We start from the raw sequence: 19,274 nt of genomic DNA, 5'->3' as shown, positions 1-19,274 counted from the left end.
AGGTAGAAATTCACATTCGCTCAACCTTGACCCGTTCATAATCTGCTAGTATACTGTTTAAACATGTATATATGGTATTTCAAATTGTTCTCTATTTTTTTCCCATTTGTTTGTTTCTGCCGTATTTATTCTGTCTGTTATAATTTTTACTTCTAAAGTAATAAAGTATTTTCAACTCTTTTCAGTTTGGGAATTTTTAATCCTTTTAATTTTAAAAAGACAAATAATTGTGAACACTTCACGGAAAAGTGAGGATTTATATTTGGTTGCTACAACGTCCAGTTGCCAATACTTCATTCATTTTTCTGATGTCGGAGACCATGCCCCACAGCAAGGTTTTATAAGGATAGAACATAGGCAAATGCAAATAGATTCTATTGACTATATCTTTGCTGCTTTTGTCTCTGCATGTATAATGATTCATGGTGTTTTATGGGATACTTAACTTCTGTTCTACAAATTTTATATTAAAATATATTCTGATTTTTCATTTTTAATGAGATTTTAGTTTCTGTTAATAAGAAGCAGTACAAAAAACATGTTTTAATCATAATTAAGGTGAACCCAGCCCCCCCCCCCCCCCCCCCTTGTCAACGTGACACCCAACCACATCGCTTGAAAATCTTAAAATATTTTTTAATGTTATCTTTACTATATATTGAATAGGGTGACACGTTGTCGCTACATAATAACCAGATAAAATGGATCTTGTTTATACAAAAAATATTTCAAGATTGTGGTTTCTCAAACATATGGGAGTCACAAAATTTTGTTAATAAAGAATGGTTAAAAACTGTCATAAAGCAAAGATTGCTAGATCAATATATTCAGAACTGGAATTCCCTCATTCAAAATTCGTCAAAAGGTATAAACTACAAAATTTTTAAGAAAAACTTGGAATTGAAGAATATTTTAATATTTTGGACTTCAAAGACGCTATTTTTTTTTTGTCGATTTCAAACGACTAATACCAAGGATTTGTATAGTAATTAAATCCTTGCTAATACTAAGTTGCCGATTTAAACAGGAAGATGGCAAAACGTAATCAGAGAAAACCGCTTTTGCAGTCTATGTAACAATCGACAAATAGGTGACGAATATCATTTTATATTTGAATGCAAATTTTTCAATCAAAAACGAAAAGAGTTTTTAACTGCATATTTTACAAAACGGCAAAATACAGTTAAATTCTCTGAACTTATGTCAAGTACAAGAAAACCAGTTCTGAAGAAGCTTTGGTTTTTTTTTTTATAGAAAATATAAATACTTGTGTTTGTCGGCCCGTGATGTACTCCTGGCTTGTAACTTTTGTAACCTCTCTCGCTTGTTTTGTACATATTGTAAATATTTATTGTTGTATTTGTTATCTCTGTACCGATGTAATGCATTTGCTTTATGAGAATAAAGATATATATAGAAACTTCTTTAAATATACACAAGTCATAATTACATTGGCCAGAGGGTAACTTGATAATTAGAGGATGGAAATGTATAGGAGGTAAGATAATTTATTATACATATCATTATTAGCCTAACTTAGGGTGATACAGCAATTGCAAAACGGGTAGATACGATCTGTAATCAAATAATTAAACTAATCTAAAGTTTATTTAGAGTAACCATATGCCGGATGAACAAAAAGTTTGCCATTTATTGAAAAAAATATGGTTTTATATAACAAGAAAACTTCTCTAGTATTCTAAACATTTATCACGTACCCCCTCCCCCAAACCTCCGCTTCAAGCTCTAGATTCGCGCCTGCACATTGTGAATTATATTTCTTACATCAAGATGCTTATTACATTATAAAATAAAATGGTATTCATCTTCAATTGTTGAAATAAAGATGAATTGTTAAAAAAAAGCATTGACATCAGTTTTAAAGTTATTGTTCATAGGAGACAGTTATGATTTATAGTCTCTTTTTAAAACGTAATATAATTTTACCTCTTGGAGTTTTTCTATATTACTTCTGTAATCGGATTTTGAAGAACCCCACGGACACCACATACACTCATGCATATGTCTTTCATTCAAGGTATAATGATAATATATATGTAAACTCTTGTGTTGTTAACAAGGAAACGAAATCTCAAAAGCATTTTTGTCTCAATTTGTATCTAAAAATAGGGTTCTTTAATTTTAATAAAAGCTTGCATAGCAATTTCCTTAAAAACAAAATATAACAAAGGCAAAGTTTTAAAACACAAAATTCATTTTTTTTTATTTTTCTTTCATAAACTTGAAATTTTACCACGCTAAACCGTTAGGTTTATTCAACAACAACCATTAATTAATCTATAAGTAACGATAAAAAGACAATTGTGTATTGGATTAGGTTGATTGAACATGATGATTAGTGAATTTGCAATAAGCCGTTGGTCACGTGCCGAGTGGCACGCGTTGATTAAAAAGTCATTTAACTTCAAAATTACAATATCTATTGATACCTAACTTTACAGATATGAGGTATTTAATCATATCCTCCATATTCTCTGTGATCTTAAAACATCGTTTTAATGTCCTTATTTTAATGCAAAAACTTTCTTCTTAGTCAGCGCCATTAAGAATTCCTTTGCGAAATATATGGCTTTACTATTGGTAAAATACCACAGTACTTAGTGTCACTAATAGTCAAAATTTTGTGCCGTGAAAACTGAAAATGAAGTTTAGCGGGACATAGGAAATTACAAAAATATTAGAATTGTTTACTGACATAGTGTAAGCGGGATGCGGGAATCTAAAAAAAATAAATAGTAACTATATGCGAGATCCGTGAACAAAACCCCCAATGAGACCCCATTAGTTGTGGCTTATTTTTGGTCTTTTTAGCTAGTTTCCTTCCCCTACATTACTTGTAAGTTGATCGTTTTTGTAAAGCAGCACTCGAGGTCTGACCGTATATTACCAAGAAATGCACAAAATATTGAAAAAGAAGGTTTAGAAAATTTAAATAATGGTATGCACACACACTCCCCTGTCAGCACAGACAATTGTATTTTTGTAAACGCGCCAAACTAATTTCTTCCACAGTGAAACAAGCTTTACAATGTTGATGGTGGTGAAAATCTAGTCCAAATAATTATGACGTCTTGCAAGGCTATTTTAATTCTGGAACGCTTTCCTCTGACGAAGCCGAAATGTGAAACCAAATCAACAAGAAGTCTAATACTTATAATAGAACTGAATATAAAATCGAAATGTAAATGGGGAATGTATCAAAAGACCAAAGAGCAGATAACAGCCAAGGGGCACCAATGGGTCTTCAATGCAACGAGAAAATCCCACAACCCGAGGAGGGGTTCCTAACCAAAGACAAATGGGGGGGGGGGGGGTCCAACTACATGTCCCCATTCAATACAATACAATACAATCTGCTTTATTTGAAAAACACTCCGTCACATTGACATGTGAAACAATTAAGAGGTAAATTACCAAATACAATCACATACAATTAAAAAAATAAATAAAACAACTTAGAAATAAAATATATATGGAAAGTTACTTTATATCATATTTTAACATTATAATATTTTAGTTAACTTTGAAATGAATTATATATAGACACATTTTTAAGTAATAAGTTAATATTTGTCAATGACAGTTAGTCCTTTCATTTTTGCTTAATTCTGATATTTCACATAGTACTCTGGAATATGCTGATTTCTGATATTTTTTAACTAATAAAGAATTGCATTCAAATAAATAATGGAATTCATTGCCAATTGCAGTTAAACACAGATTGCATGTCCTTTTTTCTTTTGGAATGACTTATTACCATCTTCCCAGCTCTACTGGGATTTTACATTGCAGCGTCTTAGTTTTGAAATATATTTACGTTCGAATGGTGTTAATTTTAAAATTCAAATGCATTGATCGTCCAATAAAGAACAATGAAGAAAGGGGGTTCCAACATGTCCAACCCTCAGACCCTCCTGGATCCCTGCCTGTGAGGCATGCTTTAGCTTGCCATTAAACAAAAATGTATACTAGTTGAGTGATAATGGACGTCAAATTAAACTCTTCGATATAAAAAAAGAAACTAAAATAAAAATCATACAAAGGTCACAAAGGCCTCCTGAAATTACAATTATATAAATCATCTCACATCTTTGCACATTTCTTGAAATTGGTCATATTAATAAATGCATGCAATATTTTCAGAAAATTTCAATATATAGGCTTTGTTAAAAAAGTCAATCCTGTGCATGATTTATCAATGATTATACTTGCACAATTAACGCATGTTGTTCTCAAAACTAAGAGGTGTCTATGCTATTTATGACAATTTTCATGGTTCAGTGGTTATAGTTAAGTTTTTGTGTTTTGGTCTGTTTTTCTCATACTTTATGCAATAGGTCTACTATATTTGTTGTATGAAATGATTGTAAGGTGTACATGTCTAGTGGGATGATGTCATCTGACCTTGACCTCATTTTCATGGTTCAGTGGTCAAAGTTAAGTTTTTGAGTTTTGGTCTTTATCTAATAAATACTATAAGCCATAGGTCAACTGTATTTGGTGTATAGAAATATTTTATGATCTATATGTCAGCATGGTCAGTGGCGCAGGTTTTATTTGACCTTGATCTCATTTTCACGGTTCATTGATCAGTGTTTTTGTGATTTGGTCTATTTTTCTTAAACTATAAGTAATAGGTCAACTATAATTGTTGCATTGAAGCATTGTTAGCTGTATATGTCTGCTTGGCATGGTTCATCTGACATTGACCTCATTCTCATGGTTCATTAGTCTTTATTTATTTATCTTGGTTAATGTTAAGTTTATGTGACAGTTGTGATAAAGCTTTATTCTTAGGACTATCAACATATTATCAATGATTAGTAAAAGAAGACGAGACATTTCAGCGTGTGCACTCTTCTTATTAAACACACATTAATATACATCATGTACATTAAACAGCAAAAAAAAATATTGATGCAAGATGCCATTAAATAATAACTTTTACTCTTTTATGTATAGGACAAGAACTATAGAAGATACAGAGAAATTATAAACAGCAGAAATGATAGGCAATTTAAAATTTGCAGAAGCAAACTAAACCTAAATGGTAAGGCCACTTTTATTTTTTTTTTTAAAGTTGTTGAACTTGAAAGATGATAATCATGATTACTATAAAAATTAAAAGATGTGGTATATTAAATATGAAAACTATCATGGCTTTAAGAAAGCAATTGTAGGCCTGTGACGACCTTCAATAATGAGAAAATCCATACCCTATAGTCAAAGTAGGCAGCTATAAAAGACCCAAAGATGAAAAATTGAAACAATCCAACATGTCCAAACTGTAAAACTAATTGCCTAGTTTATTACAAAATAAATTACAAAAAATAAATATAACCGGTATGAAACAACAACAACAACCACTAAATTTAGGGTCAGACTAAACTTACAAAAACTACAGGCTCTGAACTTTGGACAGGCACAATAGGAATATGGCAACCTATGATGTAAATTTCCTGCAAACACAGACTGGACTAATGTAAATCAACTAATTTTTCGTGAATACTTTATTTTGCGTTTTATACTTTCTAGTCTACATCACAGCTAATTATTTTTCCCAAGGTTCAAGTTTACTTAATGAATTTTAATAAAGAAAGATACATATGAAAAACATTTATTGCTGTTTCTCTCTCCATTTATAACATTTTATTTGTTTATTTTGTGTATTTATAGGTGATCAGACATCTTGGTTTTCATGATCAATAGGTCATTACTGAAGAGGAAACTTAAAGTTGAAATTTATTTACAAAGTGCATAATTGGATTAATTTGAACTGGAATGTGTGCTTTCCTGCAAAAAAGAAACAGGAAATTTCATCATTATCACATGATAATGCCCATAAACAAAATGGAGTTCTATCATAGATACACAAAAACACTATTGCATAAAAGCAACAACATATTATATATATTATTCGAAAGAAAGGAGAATGCAGAACAAATACTATTTTGTTGTTGAAAAAAGGAACACCAGTTTTATCCACTCATTTACATTGCTCCCTCATATCAAATATACGGAAGAAGATCATTGAAGAACAATTTGCAAAAATGTTTTTTCTTAGAATTGAAGGAAAATGTTATGTGAATGGAATAATGTATTCACTGAATTCTTACATAGTGGATTGAATAACTGTACACAAGCTGAAACAGAAGACAATTTTAATTTAAAATAACACGAAAAGTATATATTTTATTATTTAATCTGCAAATATATAAACAAATTCTTTAGAACACCACAAATGGTATGACATTCAAATTGGTTGCTTATTAATGTATTGCATTGAAACAATTACAAAGAAAACAGAATCATTTGCTACAATTTTTTTTTATAAATCATAGTTAAATTTTATAAAAAGTATGAACAATACCTAGATCTAAACAGTCAGACTTTATCAATTTTCAATGTCATTAAAATGTTGAGTCAAACATTTATGAAAGTTTTGAATATCATTTGCATCAACTATACAGTCTTGTAATAATTATATTCATACTGTTTGTATACATGGTATAGAGAAGAAATGTTTAACAAGAACAAATAAGGGAAATTTGATGTTCACAAATTTCCTTAGAGGAAATTTGAAGAACAATGATTTCCTGAGAGGAAATTTGTTGTCTTGAAGGAAATCTTTTTCCCTTGAATAAACAATTTCCCTTGAGAAAAAAACAATTTCCCTTTGAGGAAAAATCTTTTTCCTTTAGGGAAATTTGCTTACCCTTGAGGAAAACAACTATTCCTCTAAGGAAATTGTTGAAAAAAGGGGCATAACTTTTTTAACAGTGGTGCTAGAGCCAAAAAAATTTAGGACAAATATCAGGGAACCTATACCAACCAAGTTATCAACTTCATTTATTCCAAAAATTAAGGTGAACAACTTTTGCACTCAGCGGAATTGCAAACTTGTCCCGGAGACAAATCTGCTTTTCTGAGATGTTTTACAAGGTTCCAAAAATGTGTTATGCCCTACAGCTTTCAATCCAGCTAAGGCAGAAGTATATTCTCTTTTATTCTCATATATCCAGTATTTGCAACAAATTGTAATTTTTCTGAAGAAAAAAATTCAAATGAAAAATAATGTTTGTATTGTAATATAGTATGTTCCCATGGGAAGAAAAATTGTTCCTATGTGAAAAAAAATTGTTCCCATGGGAAGAAAAATTGTTCCCATGGGAAGAAGATTTGTCCTCATGGGAAGAAATATTGTTCCCATGGGAAGAAAAAATGTTCCCATGGGAAGAAAATTAGTTCCCATGGGAAGAATTAATTCCCATGGGAACTTTTTGTATTCATCTTTTCCCATGGGAACTTTAAAGTTCCTATGGGAACTCTAAACTTCCCATGGGAAAAGTATTTTTTCCCATGGGAACTTCCAATGTTCCCATGGGAAATTCTAATATTCCCATGGGAATTATCAAATTTCCCATGGGAAATGTACTTTTAATCAGCTGCAGTGACAAGAGTGACAACAGTGACAAGTTGGGACATATGGCATTTTTTCAGTTTTTCAATAATCTATCACTGGGCAAATTTTTTTTTTGATATCTTGTAAACCGACAAAGTCAGATTTGCCGATACCGGAATAGCAAATTTGTCCCGCACAGTGTTCCATAATCACAAGGCTAAATCAAATAACAAAACGCATCAAAAACGAATGGACAAGAACTGTCATATTCCTTACTTGTTGGTAGATAAAAATATTTTTGAATAGGCATTGACATTTAATAACGGTTCATGTCCACAAAATGTAAGTAAATGTTATCAATAAAAAACATTTACAAAAGGCATAAACTGAAAAGTTCATTACAGCTAAAATAAACCAAACTCATTTGATTTTGATGATAAAATACTTAAATATTTATCGGAATAACAAACCTTCCATAGAAAACAATAACATTGAATAGAATCGGAATAAAGTAGCAGATTTCGTGTTAATCCAAGACAAATGTGTCATGTTATACACAAGCAAGATACATGTATCCAACAGGTAGCGATTTGACCAACATTCACGTGTTGTAGGGCGATAAATAATTTAGTTTTTGGTCTGTTTGATTCCATTTTAAAGATTAAGCAAATACGAATATGATTGTTTTACCTTTAAAGGAATTGTATTGTGTTGGTCGAATCATCAAACGAAATGGTTCTTTCTTGTGGATCCCTTGTCTCATTTTGGAATTTAGATTTTTTTATTGATGTTCAAGCTATAAGGTCTCAAACCCAATTAAACTCAGCGAGATCTTTTATTATGCTATTACTGACTAATAAAAGCGAATTATTATTTCAATATTTCAACTTTTATCAATGTTTGATAACAAAATCATTTAAGTTTCATGTATTTGTTTATTTAAAGCTATAAATGCTCCTTCAAGGAATTATTGAGAGTAAAAAAAGCAATAAGTGAACATTAATTCAAAATGTAAAAAAAGCTGTATATGATTAAATTTTTGTTTCTAAGGTTCTTATAATGTTATAGAAATAATTTAGCGAGAAACGCAGGCATTATAGAAATGTATCTGTTAGATAAGTAAAAGTTACCAATATGTTATTCTAAATTTCGTACTAAAAAAATAACCTACGGGCAACGCAAGGTAACAAAAAAACAGAAGTAATAACAAGACATCCCAATTAGAGAGACCGGTGCGTCGACAGAGTGACAGTCTCCGGCTATATATTAAAAATATATTGTTACAGTATCCATGTCAAAATATCAATCAACACAAATATGCACCGTAGATAAACAGGTGACGTTTCATTCATCGACTATTGTAGGATGATTTGTAGTATTAATTCAAAGTAAAATACTCGGATGAAGCTGTCTTCGATTCAGTGTATCGAAAGTTTACTTTATTTGTGTTATATATGCTTTTTAATAGGCAGTGTAGGCAGTACAAGCAGTAAAACAAATACAGTCGTTGGAACAGCCTCCAGTATGTAAAAATAAAATAGACTTTAAATTCTATCTTTATTTAAGAATTGAATGCTTCTTTTTGTAAATTCTTTCGGATGTGAAAGCGTTGACCGAAGTACATTTTTTAGAAGTTCTTCATTCTAACAATGTGCGCACGGTCAACGCTTTTACATACCTATGACTACATTTTTTAACTACGATCATAAAAACACGATTTTTATAAAGTTATTATTTAATTTACCTGTGCACTTTATTATGGAACCTCGTGTCACCATGAACGATAAATGTCATTGTGTAATGAAGTTATTTAATGAATAACGCAAAAGTGCAGTTAGCCAATCAGAATAACGTATTGTATATAATGTGATGGTTAAATATTAGTGTGATAGTACCTTAATTAATTACGTATGTTCAAATTTAGGAACAATATCAAAAAGAGACAAAACACCCTTTTAATTGTTGATTTGATAAAATAACAAAATTCAAGTGTCATGCTTTATAAGAAAAAAAAAGGAGCGTCGGTATGATTGCCAATGCAGTTGCACGACCTTCAACAATACAGAAAATAAATACAGAATAATCAGCTTAAAGGCCGATTTGAATCAATCCAATTAAAAACTTACACCCTAACTTAAGATATAATTGTCGAAAAAGAAAATATGATAATCATGAATCAACGACAACCGCTGAACTACAAGCATGGGTTGTGACAGGCCTGCCTCAGTGATTTTATGGCAAACTGAAAGGAGCCAAAATTACAATGCGATCGAATGGGAGGTCAAATGTTGAACTTATCATTAGACATACATTTTTGTAACTAATAAACATAATGAAGGAACATTTGTTTCACTACAAACTTATTTAGAAATAGAGTAAAAGTACTTATTATTATTTATTTTAGCCGTAACCTGTAAAGATCGGATTAGTACTTGTAAACAATACGGTCGATATGCTTGCTTTGATCCATATGCTGACTGGGCAAAACAAAATTGTGCTAAATTTTGCAGGTTTTGTGGTAAGAGATTTTTTAAATTCCATATATGCTGGCATCGGGTTAAAAATATCAATTACATATGTCACGGAGTAATAAACAATTATAGTCTTATCTATACATAAAGTGTCATGCACAATTTTCAGAGGTACCAACGGTATTAGTTTAGCACAGCGTGTTAGCAAACATCACGTTAGTTAATTTAGATCAGTGTATTTTAAACTCAGTTTAGTATCAATCAACATAAAAAAACGAAATATAAGTAAAACTCTTTGACAGGGCTGACAAATAATAATTATATAATTATTAGGTATACTGCCAAGCTTTTTAAATTTTTTCCTTAAAAATTCATCGACTTCAGCATCATTAGAACTTTAAATGCGATTTATCGCACCACGTGCAGCGCTTCCAATTATGAAATAAATAAACTTACTATATATGAGGCATTACTTACTGACAAAAATTCTCTTTGTGTAGAAAAAAGACGCGTTTCGCCTGCCAACATTGATGGTGAAGTAAATTGTATGTTCTGAGAAACACTCTGAATAACTCAGTTTAGATATTGTTTTATCAAATGCACAACTTGGTGTTCCGTAGAGAAGAAAACATATATGCGTTTTGTTTGAACTATTTCCAGCAAACTTCAACGATTTTAAAATTGTAAAAGACGTTTAACGTGACAGACCGACAAGACAAATACTACTCTTAGCTATTAATTACTACAGCTGCATGCAAGGTAAAAACGTTAATATCGTTGTTTTAATTCAATTTTAATAGAAGAAAAAACAATGCTTGTCTATACACATATGTGAGCTATTTAATTGTTGCTAGAGATACTGTGAACCAACTATTTTCGCAAATACTTTGTAGCGCATAGTGCTCTTGTTTGTCCGATTAACGCTGATTTGATTTCGTGACTTTTAAATGTACTTTTCAGCGTGTATATTAATTTGACGTGTTTATATGATATTTATCATTTGCTTTTTCAGCTCAAGTTGCACCATGATAGCTGTTATATTAAACAATCATAAAATAAATTGTTACTTGCAATGTTTTAGCTTTTATTGAACTTTCAAACACCCTTTCTATATCTGTATAATTTGTTCTACTATAGTTTTTTTTTAAGTTCTTGGAAGTGCTGGGAAAACAAATAATTAATATTAGACTTGCGTAAAAACATGAACAGCTCTACTGGCAAAATGCCAAATGTTTATTATATATATATAAATTATATTATCAATAAACTATATATATTGGTATAGAGAAGATAATTATGTACAATATTTACACTAAGACAGAACAAACAAAACAGTTGCTTAGACAATATATAAAGTCCATTTTAGCCTGGGCAACATCCACCTGTGTAAAATATCTTCATAAATTTACATAGTGTAGCGGGCAGGGGCTTGAAATGCTTCGACCCAAGAGTTTTTACTCAAATATTATGAGTAGTTTGTAAACAACAAAGTCAGTATGACAAGATATGAGCTGGTCAGTATAGGCATTTGCTAAAAGTCACGTAAATAAGTTTCTATATTTTATTCATCTCAAGAATCATATATTTTCATTTAAATTCCAGATAAACAACAATTTTGACTAGTACTATATTTAAAATTATAGACTTAAATGATATGACAAGAATCTATTCAGTAGAATAACTGTAGTAAGTTATCTCTAAACTCAAGAGATATTTATGAACTTATCTCTACACTCAAGAGATATTTATTAACTTATCTCTACACTCAAGAGATAATATGTTGGTGTGACAGAAAAATACATAAAAAGGCTGAGTCCTGCTATCTTAATAAGAAAATAAATTACCCTAAGAGAAAATACTAATTTCTAGTAAATTTAGTCAGAAGACCTTTTTCTAACTATTTTTGTAAAAGTTGTAACTGAGACCTCACCAGTTACATAAAAAAAATGTTTATTATTATTAGTTATATTTCAGAGCCTTTCCTGAATAACTAATAATGAAATACAGTTTATACCATTCATAAACTGTTTTGTTTATTATAATTTCCAGACCTTTAGGAAATTATCCCTTAACTTTATTATAATTTCCAGACCTTTAGGAAATTATCCCTTAACTGCCTACTTTCCTATTTAATTCTATTTATTACAAAAAGACAAACGTTAACAATAAACATGAACTTCAATGAACAATTTCAATAATCCAAACTTTAAAATATAAACTAGAAATAAAGCTTTAAAGAGTCCGCTAAAATGAAATATTCCTTTTAAACTTTAAAAACGTTTACTTTACTATTTTCCTTTACAAATTTACCTTTAGAAAAATAAAGTTTTTAAGAAAAATTAACCATTTTGACTAAAATAAATAGCGAGCAAATAAAAATACCAACTGTAAGAACCAAAAGTTTGAGCAGAACTGACGTCCAAGCGTCGAAATTACGTCAATGTTGGATTGTTGGAAAGTTGGAAAATTGTTGGATCGCGCGCTTGCCGTCCAACTAAATATTGAAATTCTATAACAAATTACAAAAATCACAATAATATACAATTTAAGTACGCTTTATATAATAAACATTTTATGCATGGTACTAAACAAATTTCTATGGTAACTAAAATACAACAATATATACAGCGCCACCGGAAGTCACAATACGTAAACAACACTGCGAAAAGTTTGAGTGTCACCGGCGGATCAAAATGTGAAATATCGAGGATAATGAACATTAACATCAAGAAAACATTGAAGACGTTTGTTACAAATACTAAAAGGAATTACAAGAAGTATGTGAAAACAGTTGCCAACACGTAAAAATAGTGTTTTTATTGAACAATCGTCCCAAGTGACACATGGGTTCTACTGCGCATGTCAAGACATTTTATTCATAAAATTCAAGCACAGGTGCGTGGAATTTACTACGATTTACTGCAGTTTCTACAATTGGATCTTCACAAAATTACAAGACATACAATTGGATTATTCAGTGGATTTTACAGGGCCGTAACTACATTGAGGCAAATGAGGCAAATGCCTCATGTTTGAAATTTCAAAAAAAAATTAAAAAAAAGTTAGAAAAAAATATGTTTTGTTCATTTATTGTCCAATACTGTATTACTATAGTCTGCGTGTTGACTTTCATTTGTAAACGTCAGATTTTGCGATGTTGCATGTCCATTGATGTCCAGATAGTATGCGAAAATATTTTAAGACTATACGATGCTACTGATGACTGGACACATAATAAAAATGGTCGTTCCTTCATGGGGAATTGAATTTGATTTCAAAGAATAAAAAACTGGGGTTTTTTTTGCAGATAAGACTAGATAGCTGACATGGTTTAAATTAAAGTAAGGTCACCCAATTCCTGGTATCAAATAATTTGAAAAAAAAAACCCAATGTATATTGCTATATGACCTTTTACATTGAAGCCCTGTTAAACTTGCATTAAGTCGTGTTCAGACCCTTAAACAGAAAATAAAGAAATATGGAGTAAACGTGCACGGGCCTTATCCCACAGATTATCAATGCATAGAAAAATACAAATGCTCAATAATCAAAGTTTTTATTCCTGTTCTTTATCTTGAAAGATGCTTGAGGGTCTTCAACAATAAGAATCATTAATACCGTAAAACACGGTCAAGATGGTCCCTAGTGTCGATTTAAGCAGTATATTTTAAAAAGTATTTAGTACTTAAATGCATGATTTTTAATTAGTTATTAGTGGCTTTGGACTAGCTGTCAGATAACTGCGAGTACTCTCAGATCTGTTCATTGTGTCTTTTTGTGTCAGGATGTATAAGTACTCGGCCACGTCTACTTGTATGTTTGTCCATCTGATGAGTTTGAGCCTTTTTCAAATGATTTTATAGTTCGTTGTTTATTGTACTGTTATACCACTGTCCCAGGTTAGGGGAGGGTTGGGATCCCGCTAATATGTTTAACCCCGCCACATTATTTATGTATGTGCCTGTCCCAATTCAGGAGCCTGTAATTCAGTGGTTGTCGGTTGTTTATGTGTTACATATTTGTTTTTTTCTTTCATTTTTTTACATAAATAAGGCCGTTAGTTTTCTCGTTTGAATGTTTTACATTGTCTTATCGGGGCCTTTTGTAGCTGACTATGCGGTATGGGCCTTGTTCATTGTTGAAGGCCGTACGGTGAACTATAGTTGTTAATGTCTGTGTCATTTTGGTCTTTTGTGGGTAGTTGTCCTATTGGCAATCATACCACATCTTCTTTTTTATATTAAAGTATAATACTGCACTTTCACTATATTTTCAATCTAGTCATTTAAAATCCCCAAAGTCTAAGCACAATACAAGACCAGAACAGACAGACAGATCTGGTATTGATGATTATGAGAATTACGATATTTGCTTCATCCTACATATCGGCCTTTTAATGGTGTCCCTAAAACCTAAAAGACTTGAAGTCTTAAATTACAATGAATCTTTGTTTTTGCTTTGAGACCAGAATATTGTCGGAAAAAAATAGCTAAAAATTCATTATGTTTCAGTGTAAGGAAGAGTCCGAGAAACGCTCAGAATGCACGATTTTGCTTTATTTCGCTCAGAGCTTTTGGGGGCCTTAAGCGGCCCCCAGACCCCTCGCCCAAAATTTTTCGCATCGCTTCGCTCGGCGAATATATTTTGCCTCACAATTACAAGAGGCTAGTTACGGCCCTGGGATTATTACTATGAACTGGTAAATTATAACATGAACTTCAACTTGTTTATCAAATATACAAATGACAGTAATTCAATATTTCTATTTTACCCCCTTTCCACTATTTGCGTCCCCGCAAATACTTTTTAACTTATGCAAAAGTTTACAAATAAAGTTTGAAATATTTTCTTCTGCTTTAAATGTGTTTACTTCAGAATAATAGACTTAATACATGTAATACTTTACGAATTATTTCAAAAACTGAATGAAATTAGTATTCTCATCACACAAATACATCATAATATAATACCAGATATGTAAAAATCATACATAATATTCTTTATATATATTTTACAGATACAACAGAAGATTCAACATAGTGACCATCAGCATGAGGGCAGTAGATACCGGATAAACATACATAGATACCAAATGTGGAAAATTACTGAACGTTATAAACAAACTGGAACATGGCTAAGAACCAGAGGTTCTCTAAAGGAAAATTTTTAGTTACCATGCAAACAGTACCAAAATATTTAAATATAAGTTCAAAATTTATACTCAAAATTTTACTTTTAACACTTAAAAGCTTTTGACTATTTCATAAATAAATTACTTTTAATCTTTCAACTTTCCAAAAATATATTTTCAGTCAAAATGATTTTCTAATAATTTCTATCTTAACCATAAATTACATGTAGTTTTGATATTAACAATTCAAAAAACCAATACCATAACATTTCTATTAAAAAATTAAAAATACATGTACATCTTATTCAATCTAAAATTAATTGTCTCTTCATGTAGCTACCAGCTGGGACTTCTTCTGTTTCTTTAGTGCAACTGGAGCTATGTTGCTATTTAGGGGATGGCTCTGGTGAAGGGGGTGGTTCTGGCGTAAGTTCTTTTTCTTTATTGGTCAAATGTCTACCTATTTCTTCTTTGGATACCCTCTTTCCAGACTCAAAATTTGTGTCGTGAAATTGCAGTCTTCTCATTGCAATTTGGCTGTTTACTTCATGTGTGGCTTCACATTTAAATAGCATCTTAGGTTCATATTCAACTACTTCTGTTGAACCAATTTCTGTATCTTGATCATACATGTATGGGTTCATAATACTACAGGTACTAGTATTACAAGTAACATCTTGGCTTATGTTAGCTTGGCTACTATTACTATTAACTAAACATGGTACCATTACTAATGGAAATCTTTTTGAAAATTTCTCGGTGAGTTGTAAAATGCAATCTTGCACTGTTTCAGGAGAATCAATTTCATCATCAAGTCGGTCAATAAAAACATCAACTAAAGTTTCAGACCTTGTGGGAATTTCATAGTAAGCTTCCCCATAAATTTTTCGTATAAATTCATTTTTTTTGACCAATTTGTGTACAATGGACAGCATGACCACCAAGCAGTATAATTCCTTCTGTTAACTTTATGTCAGCAGGACCCCATTGAGATTTCATCAAAATGTCTAGTCCTAACAAAGCTTCATCTTCTATATTTGCAACTATCATTTCTGTATCAAAACATAAATTTCCTAATTTAATTTCAAAATAAGCTTTCCCTAGCTCCTTTAGGGGTTTACCATCAGCACAAGCTAAAATATTAGACTTTTCCAAGATTGGTCTATTAACATGAGAAATTTTATTAAAGGCATACACGGATAATACTGTCCGGACTGCCCCTGTATCTACAGTAAAATTTACCTCAGACCCTTGGATAAGTCCTTCGACATAGACTCCCTCACTTCGGAGTACTTGTCTTGCGATAACATTACTTGCAACTGATTGTTCAATTCCTAAAACTGGATTAGAACAAACCAAATTTGTATCTTCTAATGTGACAGAAGATATATTACTATTACTACTAGTTTTCTCTTTACTATTACTACTAGTTTTCTCTTTACTATAACTATTGCTACTAGTTTCCTCTTTACTATTACTATTGCTACTAGTTTCCTCTTTACTATTACTATTGCTACTAGTTTCCTCTTTACTATTACTATTACTAAAAAAAATCTGTTTACTATTACTATTGCTAATATCTTCCTCTTTACTATTACTAAAAGTTATACTGCTTGTTGGCTCTTGTACACCAATATTGTCCAATTTATGACCATTTTCATTTAACTTAAGGGCTAACCTCTGGTCAACTGGGTTAACCCTTTCTAGTTTAATGTATATACATCTGACGGGCTACTATTATGGTTTTGGGGAGTGTAAGGTTTATTCGTCTGTCTTGGAGGCATTGTCTTGTTATTCCTATAATCGGTTACTCTATTGGGATTATCATAACATTTTCTGGCATAATGACCGGGTTTACCACAGTAGTAACATTTTGGGATGTTTTCTGGGTTATTGGTTCTTTCCAAATTGTTATTCCTATAATTCCCATTAGGAATATAGGGTGGGGCATGGACATTGAAGGCCTGTCTGTCCAACTGTCCTGCTACTGATGTCTGTATCACATCTTTTCTTTTCTCGTCTAGGTACATTTGATTAAACATCTTCTGTAATTCATCTTTGGTTAAAGAAATTACATCTTTTACTGAACTTGTGGAATCTTGCTTGTTGAAATTGGTGTTCTCTTTCTTTAGTTGTCTTACTTTGGTATTTCTTCCTGAATTGCTTTCATGTGTTTCAGAAGTAGTCTCTTTATATGTTATGACCTCTTGGACTGCTTCCTCTATAGTTTTGGGGTCTTTAGGAAGTTCCAGATAAATTCTCGCTTCAGTATCCGACAGTCCCATTAAAAATCTTTGTAGCAAGTCTTCCTGTCTGATTTTTGCACGTCGGTTAGAATAGGCCTTGTGGTATAAGCGTTTTAATTCTGCAGCATAGTCTGCAGTGTCTTCATTAGATTTCTGGGTACGCCTATTAAATTGTATCTTGTATGCTCTTTTATTTTCAAAGACCCCAAATCTATTCTTAAGTTCTGTAACTAATTTTGAGTAATTCTTTAATGTTTTACTCTTTAATTGGTCAAATACAAAATCCCCAGCTTCCCCTTGAAGTCTGGTTAACAATTCACCCAATTTATTTCTGCTATCCCAATTTTGTAGGTTTGCTACTGCCTCAAACCTATTAATCCATACCTCCCATTTTTCTTTTCCTGTGAAAGAAGGGAGTTTGGCATTGGAAAACCCAATTTTTGACTTTGATTGTTTACTTTGGGTTATAACATCTGTGTCAATACTATTAGTATCAATATCAGAGCATGCATCACTAAATATTTCGTCATCAGATTCATCACACTCAGATGCTGATGTAAAATCTAAATTACTATAAGATGTAAAACTTGGTTTACTTTTTCTAACTTTAGAAAATGAATTACTATTATTAGCAATTGTTATACTTTTAGCATGTTTTGGTTGCTCACTTGAAGCATTACTATGCCTATATTGCTTTGTAATGTCAGTAAAAGCATTTTGAATGGCTGTTACTACTTGACCAGTCATATCTTGTATAGCTACTTTAATAATATCATTTACCCCAGAATCACCTTGATTTTGAGGTTCTGACTTATTTTCTATATCATTTTGCTTTCTATTTCTGGAGGACATTTTAGGAGAGCCAGTTTTTCTAGGACTTGGCCTCTTGCTTAATTTGGATCTGGGTCTGAAAATTACTGTTTCTTCTTCTTCCTCTGTCTCTATGTTAGACAAGTCATGAGAAACTTCATAAACTTGATCACTTTCAGAATGACATGGTTCGTCATCAGTGGTATAGACAGTATTGATTTCACTGTCTTCTGTTTCTGATTCATATTGGCTACTATGTCCCTTATTATAGGTGTCGGTCTTTCTTGAACGAACAGACTTAGGTTTACCCATTGCACTGTTAATCTATTACACTTCAAAAGGTTCGTATCACAGGATCCAATAAAGTTTAATGAATCCCACCGAGGATGCCAAAATTATGTAGCGGGCAGGGGCTTGAAATGCTTCAACCCAAGAGTTTTTACTCAAATATTATGAGTAGTTTGTAAACAACAAAGTCAGTATGACAAGATATGAGCTGGTCAGTATAGGCATTTGCTAAAAGTCACGTAAATAAGTTTCTATATTTTATTCATCTCAAGAATCATATATTTTCATTTAAATTCCAGATAAACAACAATTTTGACTAGTACTATATTTAAAATTATAGACTTAAATGATATGACAAGAATCTATTCAGTAGAATAACTGTAGTAAGTTATCTCTAAACTCAAGAGATATTTATGAACTTATCTCTACACTCAAGAGATATTTATTAACTTATCTCTACACTCAAGAGATAATATGTTGGTGTGACAGAAAAATATATAAAAAGGCTGAGTCCTGCTATCTTAATAAGAAAATAAATTACCCTAAGAGAAAATACTAATTTCTAGTAAATTTAGTCAGAAGACCTTTTTCTAACTATTTTTGTAAAAGTTGTAACTGAGACCTCACCAGTTACATAAAAAAAATGTTTATTATTATTAGTTATATTTCAGAGCCTTTCCTGAATAACTAATAATGAAATACAGTTTATACCATTCATAAACTGTTTTGTTTATTATAATTTCCAGACCTTTAGGAAATTATCCCTTAACTTTATTATAATTTCCAGACCTTTAGGAAATTATCCCTTAACTGCCTACTTTCCTATTTAATTCTATTTATTACAAAAAGACAAACGTTAACAATACACATGAACTTCAATGAACAATTTCAATAATCCAAACTT

At 31.3% G+C, this 19,274-nt stretch overlaps 1 protein-coding gene and 1 long non-coding RNA gene across 6 annotated transcripts in view; both read left to right on the top strand.

Annotated features, from left to right (window-relative positions):
• The window catches only part of LOC139523415 (uncharacterized), a 40,381-nt gene extending 24,590 nt beyond the window's left edge, over window positions 1–15,791 (top strand). The window contains exons 6-8 of one of the 4 annotated variants that reach the window (XM_071317441.1): window positions 8,892–8,945; window positions 9,828–9,941; window positions 14,913–15,785. In XM_071317441.1, the coding sequence (XP_071173542.1) occupies window positions 8,892–8,945; window positions 9,828–9,941; window positions 14,913–14,935 (191 nt within the window). In that variant the 3' untranslated portion in view covers window positions 14,936–15,785. Of the gene's footprint in view, window positions 1–8,891; window positions 8,946–9,827; window positions 9,942–10,906; window positions 10,968–14,912 lie in introns of those variants that run through there. The other 3 variants (XM_071317442.1, XM_071317443.1, XM_071317444.1) reach the window with 3 other exon arrangements.
• LOC139522361 (uncharacterized) lies at window positions 2,844–5,905 on the top strand. 2 transcript variants are annotated; one of them, XR_011664396.1, is made up of 3 exons: window positions 2,844–2,959; window positions 4,984–5,071; window positions 5,698–5,905. It is a non-coding gene; the product is annotated as an uncharacterized lncRNA (long non-coding RNA). The 2 variants fall into 2 exon arrangements; XR_011664397.1 differs by having other exon boundaries at window positions 2,847–2,938.
• Window positions 15,792–19,274: the final 3,483 nt, after the last annotated feature.

The sequence above is a fragment of the Mytilus edulis genome, chromosome 5 (assembly GCF_963676685.1).
Source record: "Mytilus edulis chromosome 5, xbMytEdul2.2, whole genome shotgun sequence".
Classification (NCBI taxonomy): domain Eukaryota; kingdom Metazoa; phylum Mollusca; class Bivalvia; order Mytilida; family Mytilidae; genus Mytilus; species Mytilus edulis.
Note: the sequence above shows the minus strand (reverse complement) of the source record. Positions and strands in the feature narration are given on the sequence as shown.